This window comes from Diabrotica undecimpunctata, chromosome 2 (genome assembly GCF_040954645.1).
Source record: "Diabrotica undecimpunctata isolate CICGRU chromosome 2, icDiaUnde3, whole genome shotgun sequence".
In the NCBI taxonomy this organism is placed as follows: Eukaryota; Metazoa; Arthropoda; class Insecta; order Coleoptera; family Chrysomelidae; genus Diabrotica; species Diabrotica undecimpunctata.
The window spans coordinates 22,216,772-22,236,970 of NC_092804.1; the positions used below are offsets into that span (position 1 = coordinate 22,216,772).

Here is a 20,199-nt window from a genome sequence, read left to right on the forward strand (position 1 = left end):
TAAAGTAGGACAATTTTCGTATATAAATATCATAAGAGAGAAAATTTTGCCGGCAATATTTTCGACTGCTATGAAAGTTATTGCTTGGAAATTTTTGCTAAATAAATTTTGACAGTTATATCACGAGACGTCAGTCGAGTGATTTTGTCAAACTTTCATAAGCTAAAATTGCCAAAAGGCAACAACTTAAATAAAACCAGAAGGAAATTTTGCCGGTAAATAATGTTCTCTTGAATGATATTCGACAAGACTATTTCACGAGACAATTAATGCACCATATCAACGAAAAATAATATCTTTATTTATTTGTTAATAATATTAAATGTACAATTATTATAAGCTATAGTAGTTTGCCCATTATTTTCTACCAAAGCGTGATTTTGTGTATATTGACCTGTAGCATTTGAGACGCATTGAAATAGCAAGATCTGGTTTCATGAATATGCGTAAAATTCTCTGTAACCCCAAGCTATCACTCTTAATAAGATTGAGAACACTAAAGTGTTACGTGTGGTCTCTATTACTATATGGCTGTGAGACCTGGACATGTGGATGTACCGCCGAATGCTAAGAATAAGCTGGACCAGCAGAACTACGAATGAAGAAGTACTGAGAGCAATGAACACGCCCTCGTCGCCCTCATCTGGTCAATATTATCAAAATTAGAAAGACGTCATATCTAGGACACATAATGCGCCATAGGGAATTTGAGCAGCTCCAGGTAATATTAGAAGGCAAGATTGTGGGTAAAAGGGGCATAGAACGAAAGAAAAAATCTTGGGTACGATACATCAGAGATTGGACCCACACAAGAGGAAATGAATTAATTCATCAAGCCTAGAACAGAGAGAAATTTGCCATATTGATCGCCAACCTCAACAGAGAAGGCACTTAGGAGGAGGATGAGCATTTGGGAACTCGATTCGAAGGTTCAGCTTCATTTGTTGTTCTAAGATTTTCGATCAACTTCTGGTGGTGAATGGAATTCAGCTGCAGATATGGTTTTAGAGAGCTTGCATTTGAGTGAACAAGACTGACACAGCTGAAAATCGATGAGAATGGTTTGACTGGCATCCAAATCTTGATTTTTGGTCTGGATTCCTTATATATGTCCAAAATTGATTACGCCTCAATGAAACAATAGAATTACTCGATGATTACTAGACACTAGTGTTGCCCAAAATCGGTCTTGGTCTTGCAGTCTTGGTCTTGTTCTTCCGTTTTCGCAAGACCAAGACCGCCTAATTTTAGCAAGACCAAGACCAAGACTGACCGTGCAAGATTTACGCAAGAACAAGACTAAGCCTGCGAGACTCTTGCTACTCGCAAAAAATATGTAATAAAAATTTGGAAAACTGGATTTATGCGCATTACGAACAATACCATAAACATACATCAAAATCATCAATCAAAATATTCATTAAAAACAACACATTTGACACGTGCTCAGAGGTCATAATTACAATGTAAAAATAAAATATTTGGTACATTCTTTTCCAGCATACGACTTCTTCGCTCTGAAATTAATTGTCCAGATTTTGAGAATAGCCGTCCTCTAATCATAAAATAATCTTGCATTGCTACGCCGACAGTAATATCGTATCGTATCAAATTTTTTTTAAAATATGTCACCTTAGCTAATAAAAAATATAACACTTATTATTACGGACACCCCATGGACGTCCATGGGACACCCACTTAATAATTCAATTTTTTCCTCATAATTTAGTTAGGAGGAATCTAAATAAACAAATCTTATCGGCCTAAGACTAAACATTGTTTCTGCTGAGTGTGCGATGAGATCATTCGGTTAAACCAAATTTGCTGAAAGAGCGCGACTAATATTCACAAGTTTATTAATGACAGATAATGTCGCTTACCATGTAAACAAAATACCGAAATATTTAGAATAACGAAGTAACGATATATGATTCTCGGCTTGTTATTAGATACTTAGGGTATTGAATAGTAACGGACATTTATAGTAGTAGTTACTTTTTCGACATCACTAAACTTCATTCGACAAGTTTAATTTTGACATGGGGGACAAAGATTCAAATAGTTTTAGTCGGAGTAGTGAGCGTTGGAATTATAGATCTTAGACCTAAAAGCAAATTTGAAGAGTTTTTCAAAATAATTCATGCATCCCAAATTGCTTTGTTTAAATTGTGCCTACATAGAAAGGTTAAAATGAAAATGAAAAACAGAAACACTTCAGGTTTACGGAAGCATCTAATATCTTTTCACAAAAAAGAATTACAAATATTTCTTCCTGAAAAACCAAAATTCTGGTTCCTAAAAAAATGTTCCTACTACTTTATTTTGGTAAATTACTGTATTTATTAAGTAGATATCTCCTTAATTTAAAATAACTTCTTTTGATTATCATTGCTTTCTTACCTATTCTTTATTTTTTTAAGTTAGTTTTTTATATAAAAGTAGAGCTAAGATTGTTAATAACATTTTTGTTGCTTTAATAAGTGGATTATAGTTTGTTATCTTATCACCTAAAGAATATGTGCCCTTGATACATGTATGTTAATTTTTGCCATGTACCAATCTTTTTTAAGATTTCCATTTCATATATGGTGGAGGTCCATCAATACCTTTCTAGACAGAAAATGTTCTTTAAAATACAGTCAAGTTTATGTCATTAATTTGGTTTTTTTGTGTTTTAACCATGTTTGATTAACTTTCGTTGGGCATGGTAGATAGCTGGGTTAGTTAGAGCATAGGCACGGATCGCTTAGATCCTGGCTTCAAACTCCCGTTTAATAAATAGCAATAGTCTAATGGGTAACTGCAAGACTTGCAAGACTCTTGCTGCAAGACCAAGACCGGGAGTGCAATACCAAGACCAGGTGTATTGGCGCAAGACCAAGACTGTCATAAGTCTCGTCTTGTTCTTGCATTTGGACAACACTACTAGACACCTTTGCAACGGATCTGTCATAATTTTGTCGCTGAGAAATCACAGATAGGAAGGAGTTTTGTCAGTAGGAAACATGGCGTTGCTATGACGTTTTATCAGTTAAAAATTGTCTAGTGAAATAGTCAGTATCAAATAATTATGCCGTTACCAGCGCTAGCTTCCAGAGAATAGAAATTTATAAAAGGACGTGTAGGCAATTCTTTCACGGTAAAAATTGTAAAACCGCACCGATTGACATGAAATTTGAAATAGGAAACATATCAAACAAAGTAAGTTGTATAGTGCCGATGTGCGCTTTTACCACAGGGGTGAGTGCCACCCCTTCTCGGGGGTGAAAATATTTTTTAACCTTTAAATTACCTCCGAAATCGATAGAGAATTCAATTTATAGCATAAAATGTTAGACTTTTCTCGGTAAGTAAATGTTTTCCAAATTATTCACGCTTGAAATTGTTGATTTTCTACCTAAAAAAGAACCCTTTAAAAATAATAAATCAAATGTTTTTTTTTTAATTCTATATTCGCGGCTATACAACCTGATGAAGGTGAGGGTTTATTTGATTTGACCTACATTCGAAAATTTTCCATCAAATAACGTGAAAAAGAAGTTTTTCAAAAAAAAAATGCTCAGGATGTTTTTAAAATTATTTAATGAGGTCTTTAAATTGAGCTAAGCTTAAGTGATTCGGATGGAAAACACCCGAGTTATTTACAAAAAACAAGATTGTCTCATTAAAAAAAGAAGAATTTAAGACCTCAGGTTTAGATTTAGGACCTCAGAGAGGTTCCTCAAAAAACCGTGTTTTCTTTAAATAAGTTTTATACAAAAGATGTTTGAAAATCAAACTTTTTATAGGTGAAAGGAGAATAACTTGCTTGATTTTTTTTGTTTTTTCAAAATGGCGGCTCTGAAGATGTCTGCCCAAACTCCTGCCATTTTATTGGTGGGTATCATCATTTTTTAGAAACAATTTATGTTCAATATCGAATTGGATATGGTCGGTGCTACAATGAAACATTTTCACCGAAAAAAAAAAACAAAATGGCGGACTTTTGAATTTTTCGAATCTTTTTTTGCTTTTTTAATTGTTTACAACTTTTTTAAATAACAATGAATATTTTTGGTTGTACTGCGGACCATATAGAGACATCTAAAGAGTAAAATGCCGTTTGGTTCATCTTGATAAGTGCAAAAGTTTCGAAATACGAGTAACACACAATTTTTCAAAAAAGAGATTTTCGATTATTTGAAAATTGTTTGGGGGAACCTGGCCTTAACTTATTGGCTTTTCCACAAAAATGAGAATTAATCTTTATGTACCAAAAACGTGCCCTAAAATGTTAACCAGTTTAAAATGCCTAGATTAAAAAAACCTAGTTTGTGAGTATTTTACTGTTTCGAAATCGGAGATATTTATACGCGCCGAAAAAATTGTCAGGAAAACGTACTCTTACTATAACTTATTTAAATTCAAAGATATTTAATTTATCCAAAGCTTATATTACAGCCAGAAAACGACAGAGGTATAAACTTGTTAAATACTACGCTAACACTTACAACTAAAATTTTACAAGTGCTAATAAATCAGAGGATAAGTTTAGCAGATGAACAACAGGGTTTTCGTAGTGGAATATCATGTACAGATTCTTTATTTGTTATAAGGCAAATTATTGAGAAATCACTAGACTATAATAGACCAGCAGTTTTGTGTCTGATCGACCTTAAGAAAGCATTTGACACAGTAAGACTCGAAAGATGTAATCCATCTTCTGTATAATAGAGAAGTTCTCCTAAATATTACAAAAACTATCGAAAACATCTACCAAAACAACAAAATGGACAACTCAGAATAGATGGACAACTTACAGAACCTATAGAAATAGGCAGTGGAATAAGACAAGGGGATTCATTGAGCCCCATGCTCTTCAATTTGATCATGGATGAAATCATCAAAAACGGTAACAAAGGAAGAGGATACAGAATGGGAAACAAAGAAATAAAAATACTCTGTTACGCAGACGAGTATATTGATAGCCCAAGATGAAGATAGTCTACAAAGACTGGTCCACAGATTTAACATAAGAGCAAAAGAATTTAATATGACAATCTCATCTCAGAAAACTAAAACAATAGTAGTCAGCAAAGAACCAACCAGATGGAAAATAGAAATTGATGGCATTAGTATTGAACAAGGAATGGTAATAAAATACCTGGGAATTACACTGTCTAGCTATGGAGACCTGGACAAAGAAATGAGAGATCAAGTACAAAAAGCAAATAGACTGGCAGGATGCCTTAATAACACTATATGGCGAAACAGACACATTAACACTGAGATGAGGTTAAGAAGTTATAAAGCCAGTGTAAGACCAATAATGACATATGCCTCAGAAACAAGACCCGACACAGCCACAACGCAAAGGCTTCTGGAAACGGCAGAAATGAGAGTACTGAGAAGAATTACAGGAAATACGCTGAGAGATCGAAGGAGAAGTGAAGACATTAGAAGAAAATGTAACGTATAGTGCATAAATGAATGGACACAAAATAGAAATAAAGAATGGAATAACAACATAAGTAGAATGGAGGAGACGCGTGTCGTCAAAATAGCAAGAGATAAGTCACCAATCGGCAGAAGAAGTATCGGATAATCGCGCAAAAGATGGAGTGACAACTTCCATAGAGGTATTAATCCGCCAATGAACAAGCAGAATTGCTTATAAAGAGTAAGAAGAAGAAGAAAGCTTATATTATAGGGAAAAATAACCAAAAAACCATTTCATTTATTATTTGAAAGATATCTTTTTGCTTACACATTTTGATTTTTGTAGATAGAACACTGATCAAAAGATTTTTAAGAATTTTTACCGTTGAGTTAATACAACTTTTATTTAAAAAATTGATTCTGCGCGCGTACCTGACATTCAAAATTGCCGGACGCTTAAAGTTTTTTTCAAAGAGATGGTTCATTGTACACAAAAGGTGCAGATTCTTGGTAAATCGATTTTTTTCGTTTTCTCCCCTTCGAGGGCTCGTTTTAGGGAGAAACTGGGAGTGGTAAGCTTTTTTGCTTGTAAATTCAGCTTGTTCATAGTATTTTTGAGGTTCAGTGGCATTTTCGTCTGTAACTACTGGACTAAAGATAATTACTAATACAATTTTATTACTTACACTCTTATTAAGTATATAATTGACCCAAAATTGTCAAACTATCGTAATTAGTAATTATATACAAATTTAGTCGACTATCAAAGAGTTATAAGTTTCTCACGAAAATGAAATAATTTCCCTTGTGCGCTGCTCGGACGTCCAATAAAATTACTATAACTTTTTGATCATTCAATTTAGAAATCTGAAACTTTCCAGAAAACTTCTTTAAATAGTAAATTTTATTATAGAATTGATTAAATAAGGAGACTTACAAATGATTAACACAAATTTTTAATTAAAAAAAAAAATTATCCGACTAGTAGCTTACGATTTTTTCAAAAAATCGACATTTTGTTCATAATTAAAATACTAGTTCGGATACAACTCATTTTTTGGGAAAATGTTCATATTATATTGTGTCAAAATAAGATATCGAAATATTTAAACGGAGCCAAGATTAAATACAAAAACTTCATTAAAATTATAAAATCAAAATTTTTGCTTTTTTCTTGTTTATTTGCATGTTCCCCCACTCCAATCTTTTTTCTTGTTTATTTACATGTTCCCCCACTCTAATAAAAAAATTTTATTTAGAAATGTGCAGGTTTTGTTACGAACATTTTGAGTACCAAATTTGCCTGGTAGCCGGAGAGTTACGGGTTTATCGAAAACTAAAGCACTTTTTGAGGTTTCCCACACGACTCTAAGTTAATCCTGCTACATTTATATATGTTCTCCTAGTGGTAGACTTGGTGATGCTTAATTTTTAGATTGTACCGAGTATTTCAAGCGCTGCTTCCGGTGTTGGCTATGGACATGCTTTTCCATTTATTTAATGCCATTGTTGATCCTCCCAAATTAGTTCATTATTTTTAACTTGCACATGTATATTTTACGAAGTTTTTAGATTTGTTTTCACCGGGTTTGCGTTGGACTTCCAGTCCTTTTTGTACTGTAATTAGGTGCCCCCTACTCTTCCAAAACATAGCCATATGATGTTTAGTTTCTTTTTTTCGTCTGCTTTATGGTTTTTACTCAATTGTTCATTACTCTTAATAAATCATTATGTATAAAGATTTTACAATTTATGGATTATGCGATCATTTAGATCACATAATTAAAATATAATCTGTTAACGAAATGAATAGGAATTAATAATTGATAAAAGAAAATACATGTCATGTCGTCAGTAAATCTGTTTTTGTTTTTATTGCCACCAAAATTATCGAAACCCAAACTAATTCTTCCATTAATACAAAAAATTGATTTATTATTTTAGTTGTCATCGTTAAACAGTCTGTTTAATTATTTAAAAACAGTCATTATTAAGTTCTTAAATTGGAAAGAGTAATACATGAACAAGTACATTAACCTAATTCATTTCCTTTGTGTTCCAAGACTATTCAATTTTACGTCTATATCTAATGATCTATTGATCTGTATATTGTACTGTTTATCTTTTTCTTTAAGTATTCTTTGTTTATATGGTTTATAAGAAAATATTTCATTAAATGATCAATTTTTCTTCCATTATTACGATAGCTTGTGACGTACTCTTTTAAACGGGAAGTTGTTGTTATAATCATGTAAAAAATCGAAAGTGTCTAAAGGGAAACGACCCCATTTTGAAAAAGAAGAAGGTGCTTTTTCATGAGGATAACAAACTTGTCTAAAAGTTTACAATTATGAGGCATACAAGAAAAAATTTACGCAGAGCCACCTAGCGGAAGTTACTTGACCTTTTTTTGGTAAATAACATTGGCAAATTGAAAATCGTGAAAAATTTAGTGAAAAAAAAATGGAAATCTCGTGGAAATATTCGTGTGATGATTTTAGATATTTTATGTATTTTTATTTTGCTGCCTTTAACATGACATGCGAAGGGTTAGTTGAGGGGTGAAAATTCAGGAATATTATACTAGGGGAATCGCTCCCATTAGGGGTAGGTACGACGGTGAAAAAATATGGCGTAGATTAAATTGTATTCCGCTCATGTGTCCCCGCTAGCTTAAGGGTCCTAGTCGGATGGACTTGAGAAAGAGCCCGGAAAGTTCAAAGCATATTTTGTCCAATATTATTAAAAAAGATAAATTGGTTACTAATAAAATTTATTGTTTCCAGACCCAGCGTCCTGAAATCGGAATAATGCAAGCCCTAGAATCTCTAAACGATACCCAAGTGAATGAATTCCTGTGTGGTAAAGCACCGCTCAATCTCAGTATGCGTTTGGGAGATCACATGATGCTCATCCAGCTACAACTCAGTACCGTTTCGGGTGTTAAACCGCCCAACTCGCCCACGCCCGCATCTCCCACGCCCTCGTCCTCTTCTACCATTCCCGGAGCATGTACTGTTCCCCAATCAGCGAATCCACCCACCAACCCTCCTAGTCTATTGCAGGCCTCGCGCAACCTGCAGCACACACTTAGAAGACTGTCTGCTGATGTGTTCTCTGGAAAAGATAGAGGTAAGTGCTTTCTTTGTTTAAAATCTGTTAAATAAGATGAGTGAGAGAAGTATAAATATCAACATGGTCAACATTTTTGTGCTTTTGTACTTTCTCATCCTCTGTTCGGTATATGTTCAAAATAAAAAATTTCAAAACGTCCATGAAAATTTCCTTTATTGCCAAGAAACTTTTATAGGACGACCCGATCATGCGTAAATGTGATCTAGAACAATTTTTGGGCAATAAATAAACATACCTTTACGGAACTTAACTCAATCTTTATAAGCAACCACAGTTATACAGTGATGAGTGTCTTACCACCCGGCTTTTTAACGTAAGAGATAGAAAACACAGTTACCTTGTGAAATCAAAAGAGATGAAACTCGTAGAGGTGAGAAATAATCGGAAAAACCTATAATTTATATTACATTACATTACCACTATCGATAGTCTCACACCTTTAGATTAGATTCGAGCTAAATCACCTCGGTCATAATTATTATGAGTAACGTCGAATGTGTGACGTATTTCCATTTTTTAATTTCGCATAAAGTAAAAACTGATTGACCACAATAAAGCAAAAATGTGAATAAAATAACTTAATTAATAGTGATTATTTAATCTAAAGTTTTAAATTATTAACCAAGAATAATTTCTACTATGATTTGAACAGTTTCATACACTCTTATCACGGAATAATTATAAATCCTTCGTGGATTAGTGGTAAGAATTCGACATTGCGATACAGACATCGCAGACGATTAGAGTTCAAAACCCACATGTGGTTTTCTTTTTTTTTTTTTTAATAATTTGAAATTATGCAAAGATCGTTTTGCTTTGAATCACTAAACAAAAACTAAAGTTAAAACAAAAAATCTTATTGACAAAACAGTATCGTCGTACTTTCAAAAATAAAGTAAAAACTTTTAAAGAATGTTTAAATAAGTAAAAATTCTACAAAAATAAAAAAATATCTGTGGCCACTAATCAATCGATTAGGAAAAGTCGCACTGAGATATTCACTGACGATGCGAGAATTATGTGCAGGACAACCATCGTGTTGAAACCATATGGAATCGAAAGGTATTGGTAAATTACAAAGGGCTGGGACAATTTCATTTTGCAGAAGTTCCAAGTATTTCCGCCAAGTCAACATACTGTCTATAAAAAATGGACCAATGACATGATTCCCTATTATGCCTCCCCAAACATTTACTTTTCGAAGACGCTGGGTACGAGCGACATAAATCTGACGAGGATTTCCTCGAGATCAATACCTAACATTGATTGAATTGTGACGGCCATGCAATGAAAACGTACATTCATCGGTGAACAAAACGTCCTCTAAAAAATGTTCATCTTGATGTGACATTTCCATTGCAGTTTGACAAAATTCTAAACGTCTATATTGATCCCCAGGGAATTGTTCGTTGGATTTATGAAGTTTATAGGGACGGTATCGATGTCTTTACAAAATTTCACCTACTCTAAATCTTGGAATTCCACATTGTTCTCCGAGACGAGATGTTGATTGGGTAGGATTTTGCTCAATACTTGCACAAATCAAAGTGTTCCTTAGTTCCAAATCTGGATTTACCTCCTTTCGTCTACGAACTCCTCTTGGAGCGAACACTGATCCATAAGTAAAAAAAATTACGGATAATAGACTGAATTGTTGATCGTGCTGGAGCCGGCCTATTTGGAAACATATTTACAAATTATTGTCTAATCATGTTGTCTGATAATCCATTCACATGCCAGACAACAATTTGCACTTTTTCCTCGACCGTTAAAATCCTTTTCACGAATTGTTTTTTCAATAAAAAGTTTCTGTTTACCGTAAAAAACACTTCTCGATGTGTTATTATTTGATAACTTGAAGGCTTGATGATTTGGTTAGCTATAAAGCAGGTAGCTGTTCGCGCGCATCCATTCCAATGTCGTCAATTGTTTTGAAAATCATTACCTGTACAGAGGAATTGATATTAACACTGAGAATTTAGTGATGGATTTGACATTAAACAGTCTCCAATGGATTATTTTCCATTCACAACTGAAGACTGTAAAACTGGAATTGAATTTGAAATATTTTGTATTTCTATTTTATAACATTGAAATAAGAATAAATTGTAAATAATGAGTTTTTCGAAAACTTGTTACCTAATATGTATCATATTTTCTATTATTTTTGATTGAGTAAAACAAAAATTTTACCCTTGGTGTGAATTGAACCCCAGTCTTCTTATCGATAGACAACGTCTCTAACTATTACACCAATTCTAGATACAGTAATTGTTTTCGGACTGATCATACCTATTTAGTTTAGTCAAATATTTCAGTTGAGTTATTTTTATTATTAAATAAAGTTAAAGATTTATAATTTAAAATCGCTACTAATTAATGTTTTTTACTATAATATAATCTTAATATATATTTAATCATTTATTCTAACATCAGAAATTATTAAAATAAAATATTTTCGAGGTCATCCGTATAATTATGACTGAAGTCAAATAGACACGTCTAATAACTAGCCTTATCTCGTACTATCTCACAACTTAATCTGTCTTCTATCCTTTCCCCTATTTTGCCGGGTGGTAAGACACTCATCACTGTATATAAAACTACGCTATTATTAGTTTTAATTTGATATAAAAAAGTATTCAATGACTGCTCAGTTTTATTTTCGGTGAATACGAAGCCCGAAAATAATTTGGGCAAAATGTGAAGACTTGGTTGTGCATTGTTGGCTTGGCAACACCGAACTTCATCGAAACTTTCTTCCATCTTTTAATATTTCTACAATGTCGTCTTCTCGTCTTGTCCAGTGCTTATTAAAATAAATCAAAACCAAAATACCAATATCTCCTTATAAACAAGGATCTGTCTTAGACAAAATTATTTGTTTATTTGATTTTTATTATAGTTCATTCTCGAATCATTTAAATGATTATACAGACTGAAAGTTTAATAACATTTGGGCCCATAACCTTCAAATCGACTGAGGTGATAAGAATATCCACTTGCTGCAAATTCAAGCGTTACATTGTTACATATATTAAAAACTTAATATCGCATTTTCTATTTATTACAATAATGTTTACATGTTATTGCTATGCATCAGCATAATCATAACTTTTTTAAACATAAATAAGATTGTTTACCTGTACTTAATTTGTTGAACTCGTAAAATTTCTTATGGTGTTGTTCGATAGTAAAAAAAAGTCACGGTCATTTTTCAATGTTATTTTCTTGAGTTCGTAAATAATGGGTAGTCATTTGCGAAATATTTCAGATATGTGTACAAGAAAAAGTATTTTATTAATTTTGTAGTTTATTACAATTTACAGATATAACTATCTATCTCACTCATTATCTTCCCAGATTGATCCTACGACTTTGTAGAGCCTGAACCAAATGAATTCTTACAATACAATCTAGATCTTCTTATTATGCCGTCTTCTTTCGAAGATTGCTTGTCCAAATGGCAATTGCAGATCTCCCAATGAATTTTGTCATCTGGCTACTGATCTTTTAACTTGTACTATGTTAAAAAATGTTATATATGTTAAAAAATAGTATAATTTAAAGGTTCACCAATAGGAGGAGAAAATATAACATTTCTAACATATAAACATAAGGCATACCTACTATAAAATAATGCATACTTTAGTTAAGGCAAACATACATTATGGGTTCCCGCGTATAAACAGAATACGACTCATCAATCCACAACCCAGTTCCAAACATTAAAGTTAATATTTAAATATTCATCACTGCTATAAAATGCCTGACCGATGAGAAAATTCTTGTTTGTTTTTTTTTTTAATTTTAAACTTGGTAATTCAGTAGTTGCAGAAGGCAGCTTTTTGTAGAATGTTGTATCATAAGAGTTTGCCTTTACTTCTTTGTAAGACCTCATTAAGGCATATGGTGATCTATATTTTGTTTTACATGTACAATACTCTCTAGATTAAATAGTGAAGGCAGAGTTAGTATTTGTAGTGCAACAAATGCTTGCCGATATTATTTATGATAGGACAAGCCAGCAATTAGCCTTACCACTCTTCTCTGAATGCGAAAGACATCTTTGGTTCCAGCACTGTGGCCCCATGCCAAAATTGCATAGCTGATGTGTGAATGACATAGTGCAAAATAGGTCTGTTTTAGATTGATGACACATTCAGAAAGTCTTCTCATCAGAAAAGTTGCAGATTCCAATTTAGCAACAAGAGACGTTGTATGAGCTTTCAATACAGTCCTGCATCCGAGTAAACCCCCAAAAATTTTATTTAATTGTCTGCATCCCCAGAAGGAAGTTGCCTTGTTGAAAAAATCAAAGTTTGGGTTTTATTAAGGTTTAGAAGCAATGTATTTGCTACAAACCATTGTTCTGTATCAACTTGTGCTCTTTGTGATGCTTCTATGGCTGCATTAAGATAATGATCATTACAGGTAATACTAGTGTCATCAGCAAAAAAAATAAATGAACTGGTGAGGTCTGTCTGTGGATGATCATTAATATAGATTAGAAATAAAACCCAATCCCAATATTGACCCTTGAGATAATCCGATATTTATAGCTCCCTTTGCCGACCCCATTTCACCCACTTGCACACTCTGCTTTCTATTGGAGAGATAGCTTGAGATCTTTGCAATGCTAGTACCCCCAAACCAATACCTATCTCTCAAATTTTCTGAGAAGCAGTTCATGTGAAACACAATCAGGACACAGAATGTGGGAGACAGATAACAGCTCTGCTCAAAAGCCTCTTGAAACTTCATCAATAGGTCTATGATGGCCTTTGTTGTATTTAGTTCTCTTCTAAAACCAAACTGGCTATTTGTAAACAAATTTTTGGATTCAAAATACCTAACAATCATTGCTGCCATACATTTCTTAAATATCTTTGATATTATGGGAAGAAGTGGTATTGGTGTATAATTGGATGGGTCATCATTGTCACTCCTCTTATATACTGGTACCACCACTACTTTTTGGAGGAGATCAGCTTTCTTTAAAACAGTGATTTATAAGTTGTTATAAATATATTATAAGAGCTATATAAATATGTTATAAGGGCTAGCAATGAGATGTTTCACTTCTTTTATTACATCAACAGAGAATCCGAACTAGTCTCTACTTTCTTGTTCCCCATATTATTTAAAATATCTCTGATTTCAATGAGAGAAACACCTTGGAAGGAAAATACTTCCACGGGCCGAGTTACATCAAAATCTAAGAGATTGAAAGAGGGTTGAGTTTGGGTCTACAATATCCCACATGCCCTTAATTGGATTAGATGCTGTTGCAATAAGGTTATCATTTACCTTTTGTTTAGCAGATTTGATTGCTAATTTGTAATATTTTTTTGTGATTTGTTAATAGATTTTTCTGAGCCAATGTAGGAAACTTATTATATTGCTCTTCATGAGTTTCTCATGGACTTCAAATCATCATTGAACCAGTTTATTAGTTGAATTTGATCTCTACGTTTTTTATAGGATTTTTAGGAAACGAGTATAAGAAAGCCTCACTTAATCCATTATGAAATGCAAAAAATTTAGCTTCAGCAGTCAGTAAGTCTTTTAAAAACTCCCATTTTAAATCTTCGACATATGAGAGAAAAGAACATTTACGCTTTTGTGTAATTGCAGTAATTGGTCTAAAAACATATTTAACGTGTTGGATCATTGCCACTAGTAGGCACAAGGAAATCAATAAGCTGGCCACAGTGATAGAAAGTGCAGTCTCAATAATATTCACATTACAGTCATCATGATCCAAACTCCGAAATGCATTGTCCAGACAATTCTTCCTCCTTGTGGGTTCAAAGACCCGCCGGGCTAGTCCAAAAGAAGAAAACAAGCTACATACTTCAACATATTCTCTATTCACAGAAAGAAAATTCACATTGAAGTCACCTACAACCAATAGATTACCCTTACCATGAACAATAGTCAAGTCTCGCTCCATTACTTCCAGAAAAATATCCAAAGAAGCAGATGGTTGTCTGTAAACAGAAATTATATATAATTTAAATGTTTTAAAAAAAAATCAACAGATTTCTATAGATTTCACAACAGTCATGGCGTATAACTTCATTTACTAATTTAAAATCATATATGGACTTGGAATCATATATGGAAGAAAAATAGCTGAACCTTCCCCTATGCTGTCTCGGCAACTCGCTATAGCCAATTTATAATCTGTTATATTTAATGCTCCGTTACACAAACAATGTCACAGTTTTTGTCAGGCTAAGAACATTACAAATTTATTTGCTTCATTCGTCATTGAATTTATATTTATGTGAAATAGCTTTAGTTTGTTCTTTTTCGCACCACCTTCAGGCTCTTGACACTTGGAAGTAGCATCTGTTTTAAATCGAGGACTATCTACAGCATTTAGTTGCATGACCTTATCCATACATTACATGCATTTTTCTGTCTTTGGTGGTGATATTTTTGCTCACTTATGCTTTTGGAAACTCGACATAGGTGATGAACGTCGTAGTATCCTTCTGTATACATACATTTGGAAGGCTAGTCTTTTTTTCTTTTTGTAAGTCCATGGTCTAACTTTCGGATCTGTAGCATTTGACAGTGATGACATATACAAACGACCAGGATAAAAAACGACTAACACCTGAACCAAGATGAAATAGAAAAAGTACCTTCTTCTTTTGGCATGATATCCTTGGATGGGATGGTCTTTAACTGTTTGTCTATGTCGTTCCATTAAGACTTCTCTTGTATCCTTTTCCTCCATTGCCGTACGTTCATAGTTTCAGATCGTCTTCCACTTCATCCAACCGTCTTGTTCTGTGTCTTCCTGACGGCTTTCATTGTAACATTTTCTTTGTTGCTTTTATGTCTTCTTAACTCTGGACATGTCCCAGCCATGACTTCCTCGGACTTTTTGCAAATGGTACAATATCGTGCCGTTCTCTTCTTGCACCGGACCATATACTTTTCTCATTATCTTTCTCTAGAATGTCTTGAGTTGCTTTTTTTCATTACCCAGGTCTCACATCCATAGGTTACTTCTTCTTCTTAAGGTGCCTTCTTCATTACTGAAGGTTGTCTATAACTACAGCAAATTGCTCTCTATCTTGAGCTGTTCTTAGTATCGAATGTGTGTCCATGCCTGTCCAGTCTCTTACATTCTTCAACCAGGAGCAGTTTCTACTTCCTGGACCTCTTCTTCCTCCCACTTTCCCTTCCATTATAAGTCGTAGGAAGTTGTATTTTTCTCCTCTGTAAATATGTCCTAGATAACTCGTTTTTCTGTTTTTTACAATATTTATTAAGGTTTTATATTAAGGTATTAATATTTAGGAGTTCTCTCTCAGTACCCATTCTTCTTAGCACCTCTTTGTTGATCACATGCTCTGTCCAAGAGATCTTCAGCATCCTTCGAAAAACCCACATCTCAAAGGCTTCTATACGCATCATACTTGTAATTCCGAGAGTCCATGTTTCCACTCCGTATAGCAATATGGAATAAATAAACGTTTTTACAAATTGGTATCGGACATCCAACAATAACTTAGAGTTTATTAGGAATTTTTTCATTCGTTGAAATGCGGACCTAGCATATTCTATACAAGCACGTATTTCGACCTCGTGGTCAAGATCGTTTGTTATCCAGCAACCAAGATACTGGAATCTTTGTACTGCTTCTATATGTTTGTTATTGATACAAATATTAATGTCGACATTTGGTGCATGTGTAACAGTCATTACTTTTGTTTTATTTGTGTTTATATTAAGTCCCAAGCTATCTCCCTCTCTGGTTATGACATTAAAAAGTCGTTGTAAACCCTCAGCACTGTCCGCAATAATGACGGTGTCGTCTGCGTATCTTAAGTTGTTTGCGTATTCTCCGTTGATTTTATTCCTTCTTCAATATTTTCGAGGGGTTATATCTTCATAGGTTACTAGGGGTCATAAATGTTCTGTAAATAGACATTTTGGTTCTTTTGTCTAATAATTTTGAGAGATTACGAAATTCTTTTGATTATTTGTGTACCCAAATATGTAAAAGCTTCTACATGTTCGATGGTATAGTTGCCTGTCGATATTATTTTCATTGTCAAATGTCCTTTTGACTGTCATGTACCTACTTGGTTTTCGTTTCACTTGTTTTATTTCATTAGTCATTGCTTGTTCCTTAGTAAGCTTAAATTAGTACTGACAACTACATAATTATTTGCTGTTACAAATTTTGCTGCTCCATTTTGACTGGTTTCAGTATGTAAACTGTATTTTCCAAATATACTTCTTTTATCAGCTTATTAAAATCCCCTAATCTTGCAACAGCATCGTGTCTTTGGATTTTATCATATTTCCTGTAATAGGATTTCCTTCATAGAATCTTTCTACCTTTGCTTACTCAGTATCCTCTGTCGGTGCAAATTATGTCATTGATGTACACGCTATAATAGATTTCTCAGTCTTTTAGTTAATATAAACCCTACTCCTCATTTACCTTGCCTGGTTTCGTTTCCGAAGTAGTTTAGTGAGAATTAATGTTTACGAATTTCTTCCTGGCTCTTTCATCTGATTTCCTACAATGCCAATATTTCAACACCATATCTCTGCGAAACTAATCATAGCTCCTGCGTTTAAGAGGGTTCAGCCATTCCAGGTTCCAAATTTTAATTCCATGATCATGTCCATTTTTCTTTGCTGAGAATTTCCAGTGGGGTTGCTCAAGTTATAGGTGTTTACCAACTTATAGGTGCAGATAGGAATTGAGGAGAAACTAACAGGATGCGGCATCATATATTGTGCTTCGCTACCCCTTTACACACCAGAAAAAATACCTAACGTACTCCAAAGCGAAGTAAGTCACAATAAACTCAACAAGGCTCCAGGTCCAGATATGATAACGGTGCTGCAGTGCTACTTGGCTAAAAAAATATATGAAGATTTTCAGATGTTGCTACAATGGATCTCTGTTTGTTTCCATAGTTTTTATCAAAACATCAAGTATTCACATGAGGTTATTAATAAGGAAGGCGAATTTGATAAATTTTTTAATCTTGTAGTAACTTCACAAATAATAATTATTGTTCAATCTTTTGTTGTTACCACCTAATGTTTGTGAAAGTTAACTTTCAAAATTAATTTAGACAAGCGTAGTTTTTTGCTCTAAAACACCACTGTTTTACTTATAATATTATTATTAATTTGCCGTTTGACTACTTAGCATATGGGAATGCCGAGAAGAACTCGGTAGACCGGCTGAACATAACAGCGTCACAGTGGTATGGCCTTCAGGTCACCGGAGAATACACAGCAATGAAACTGCCAGAACAGGATCAGCGGTAAAATACTTTATCAGAATCAGCTCAAAATCAGAACAGGTTTCATTATTGGACATGCGTCAATCAAGGAGCACCTGTCTGCATACAATAAGTTTATTTCACGGAAACTTAAGATGTAGACTATGTAGCAGCATCTGAAACAGTTAACCATATGTTGCATGGTACAGGGTTTCAGAATTCTTAAATGGGTATCCTGAATGAAAGGGAGATGTACAATAAGTCAACTGTAGCTACAGTACGACCGGCTTATAACATAACAGACGCTTCCAGTAAAAAGCTTTGGGAAAATATAAATATAGCTCACCTCAACTATGCTTTTATTAATTTAAATATTAGGAATATAATGAAACAGCCATATTTAAATAATTAGGAGAATTTAAAAAAGAAAAAACAAACATTCATTCAAACCGAGATTTTAAGGAAGAACAACAAACCGCTGTGCTGTTTACAACTAAAAATAACCGGTCTATCATCTCTTATCTCTTCAAAAAGGCGTGGATATTGATAATGTCTCCGCCAAAATAATTAAGATTGATGCTTATAATAATGCGAAGTTGAAATTTATTCGACGAATGGGATTAAGATAAGAAATATGAAGTAGTTTATTTAAACCTGAACGATATACTTATCACGAGTACACAAAATAAGCGCATAATAATGAACACAATTACAAATATTATCTTTTAAGATTTGATAAACAGTGGGAAGCATGCCAATGAATTTATCAAACACAATTATTTAAAAGACCAAATGCTTTCATACCGTTCTTAATGGGTAATATTTATCTACCTTGTTTGTGTTTGGAATATTGACTGCGAAACGTATGATTTCATTCGCCTTAACCATATTTGACTTCGAATCAAATAAAGGACAAAAAATAAAACAATTTATTAATATTTTATAAACACGGTAAAAAATTCTACATTATACAATTGATAAATTTACAAATCACATGTTAGGTTAGGTCCAGTGCTTTATCCAGTTTCGCATCTAATAATATATTTTTTTCAATATTTACTTATTTTTTATGATTTTCTTTTTCATTTATTTTTTATCTGTTCTTATCTTTATACTGTTTAATATATTTTTTAGTAAACTAGACCATATGCAGTATTGCCACGAGTACCGATATTTGTGAAAGTACCGAAAAATTTTATAAATAATTGTCATAAAGCAAAAAAAAAAACAAATAAAGAATCGATAATTTTTTGTAAAGTTTGAAGCCCTATTGGCCCGTTTTCACGCTACGTCTTATTGTACGTTTTGTGGGTCATATAAAACGTACGACAAAATGTACGTTTTGTCCAGTGTATACACACTACGTTTTCCCTTCCGTTTTCATTCTCATTTCTAATTCAGAGTCTTGAGTTGTGTGAAGTTTGTTTAGTGTCTTTTTATTATGGAGGAAACACGGCTGCTTTCTTTTATTTTTTCAACTATAACAATACTGAGGAAAAAGGGGATGAAGAGGGAAAAGACAAGATGGTCAAGAGAATGGCTTCTGAAAAGACGCCAGTATTCCCACGTCTCGTTACTAAAAGAGGCGAACCAGATGATTGGCGCAATTATTTGCGAATGGACACCTCAGCCTATTGTCAATTGCTAGAGTTGGTAACACCATACATATTGAAATAAGACACCTCATGAGAAAAGCCATTACACCCCATGACAGACTCACAGCAACTCTCAGATATCTTACAACAGAACGCAGCGTCAAGGACTTGGAGTTCACAATCATAATATCCAAACCAGCGTTAAGCCAAATAATTCCTGAAACCTGTAATGCAATCTACTTGGTTTTAAAACATAACTACTTAAAAACTTTTATACAATTCAATAAATTCCCCGAGAAAATCGTGGGTGCATTGCTGCAAATCTGACATTATTAGGGTTTTTTTGGGAAAAATTAAACGAACTGCAGTGGAACTAGTCGTCAAATAAGTCAAGATCGGACGACTTGTCTGAATATGTATTTTCACGTAACGTTTTATCCTATCAGTTCTCGCAAAACTATGCGTCTCCCATCATTTCTACGATTTGACCTTGGATTTCATTTCGATTCGACAAGACGTACGTTTTGCTGTTTACATGCCACGTTTTATTGTATAGGATTTGTCCTATCCAACAAAACGTACAATAAGACGTAGCGTGAAAACGGGCCTTAGAAAGTCCCAGAATTTTTTTACTAATAAAAATAATTTAAACAAAATAAATCCAATTCGCACTAAAAAAACGTACAAAAAATGGCTCTGTGTTGCAACTTTAGATCAGTCAGCTGTTTTGTTTTAATTATTTGATATTTTTATAAAAAAGTGTTTACATTATATTTGAT

The 20,199-nt window shown here is 33.5% G+C and overlaps 1 protein-coding gene across 1 annotated transcript in view; it reads left to right on the forward strand.

Moving 5' to 3' along the window:
- stx (ubiquitin-like domain-containing protein stuxnet) overlaps positions 1-20,199 on the forward strand; it is a 43,135-nt gene that overhangs the window by 8,434 nt on the left and 14,502 nt on the right. Inside the window, exon 3 of the mRNA XM_072522486.1 lies at positions 8,205-8,550. Coding sequence (XP_072378587.1) covers positions 8,205-8,550 — 346 coding nt within the window. The remainder of the gene's footprint in view (positions 1-8,204; positions 8,551-20,199) is intronic.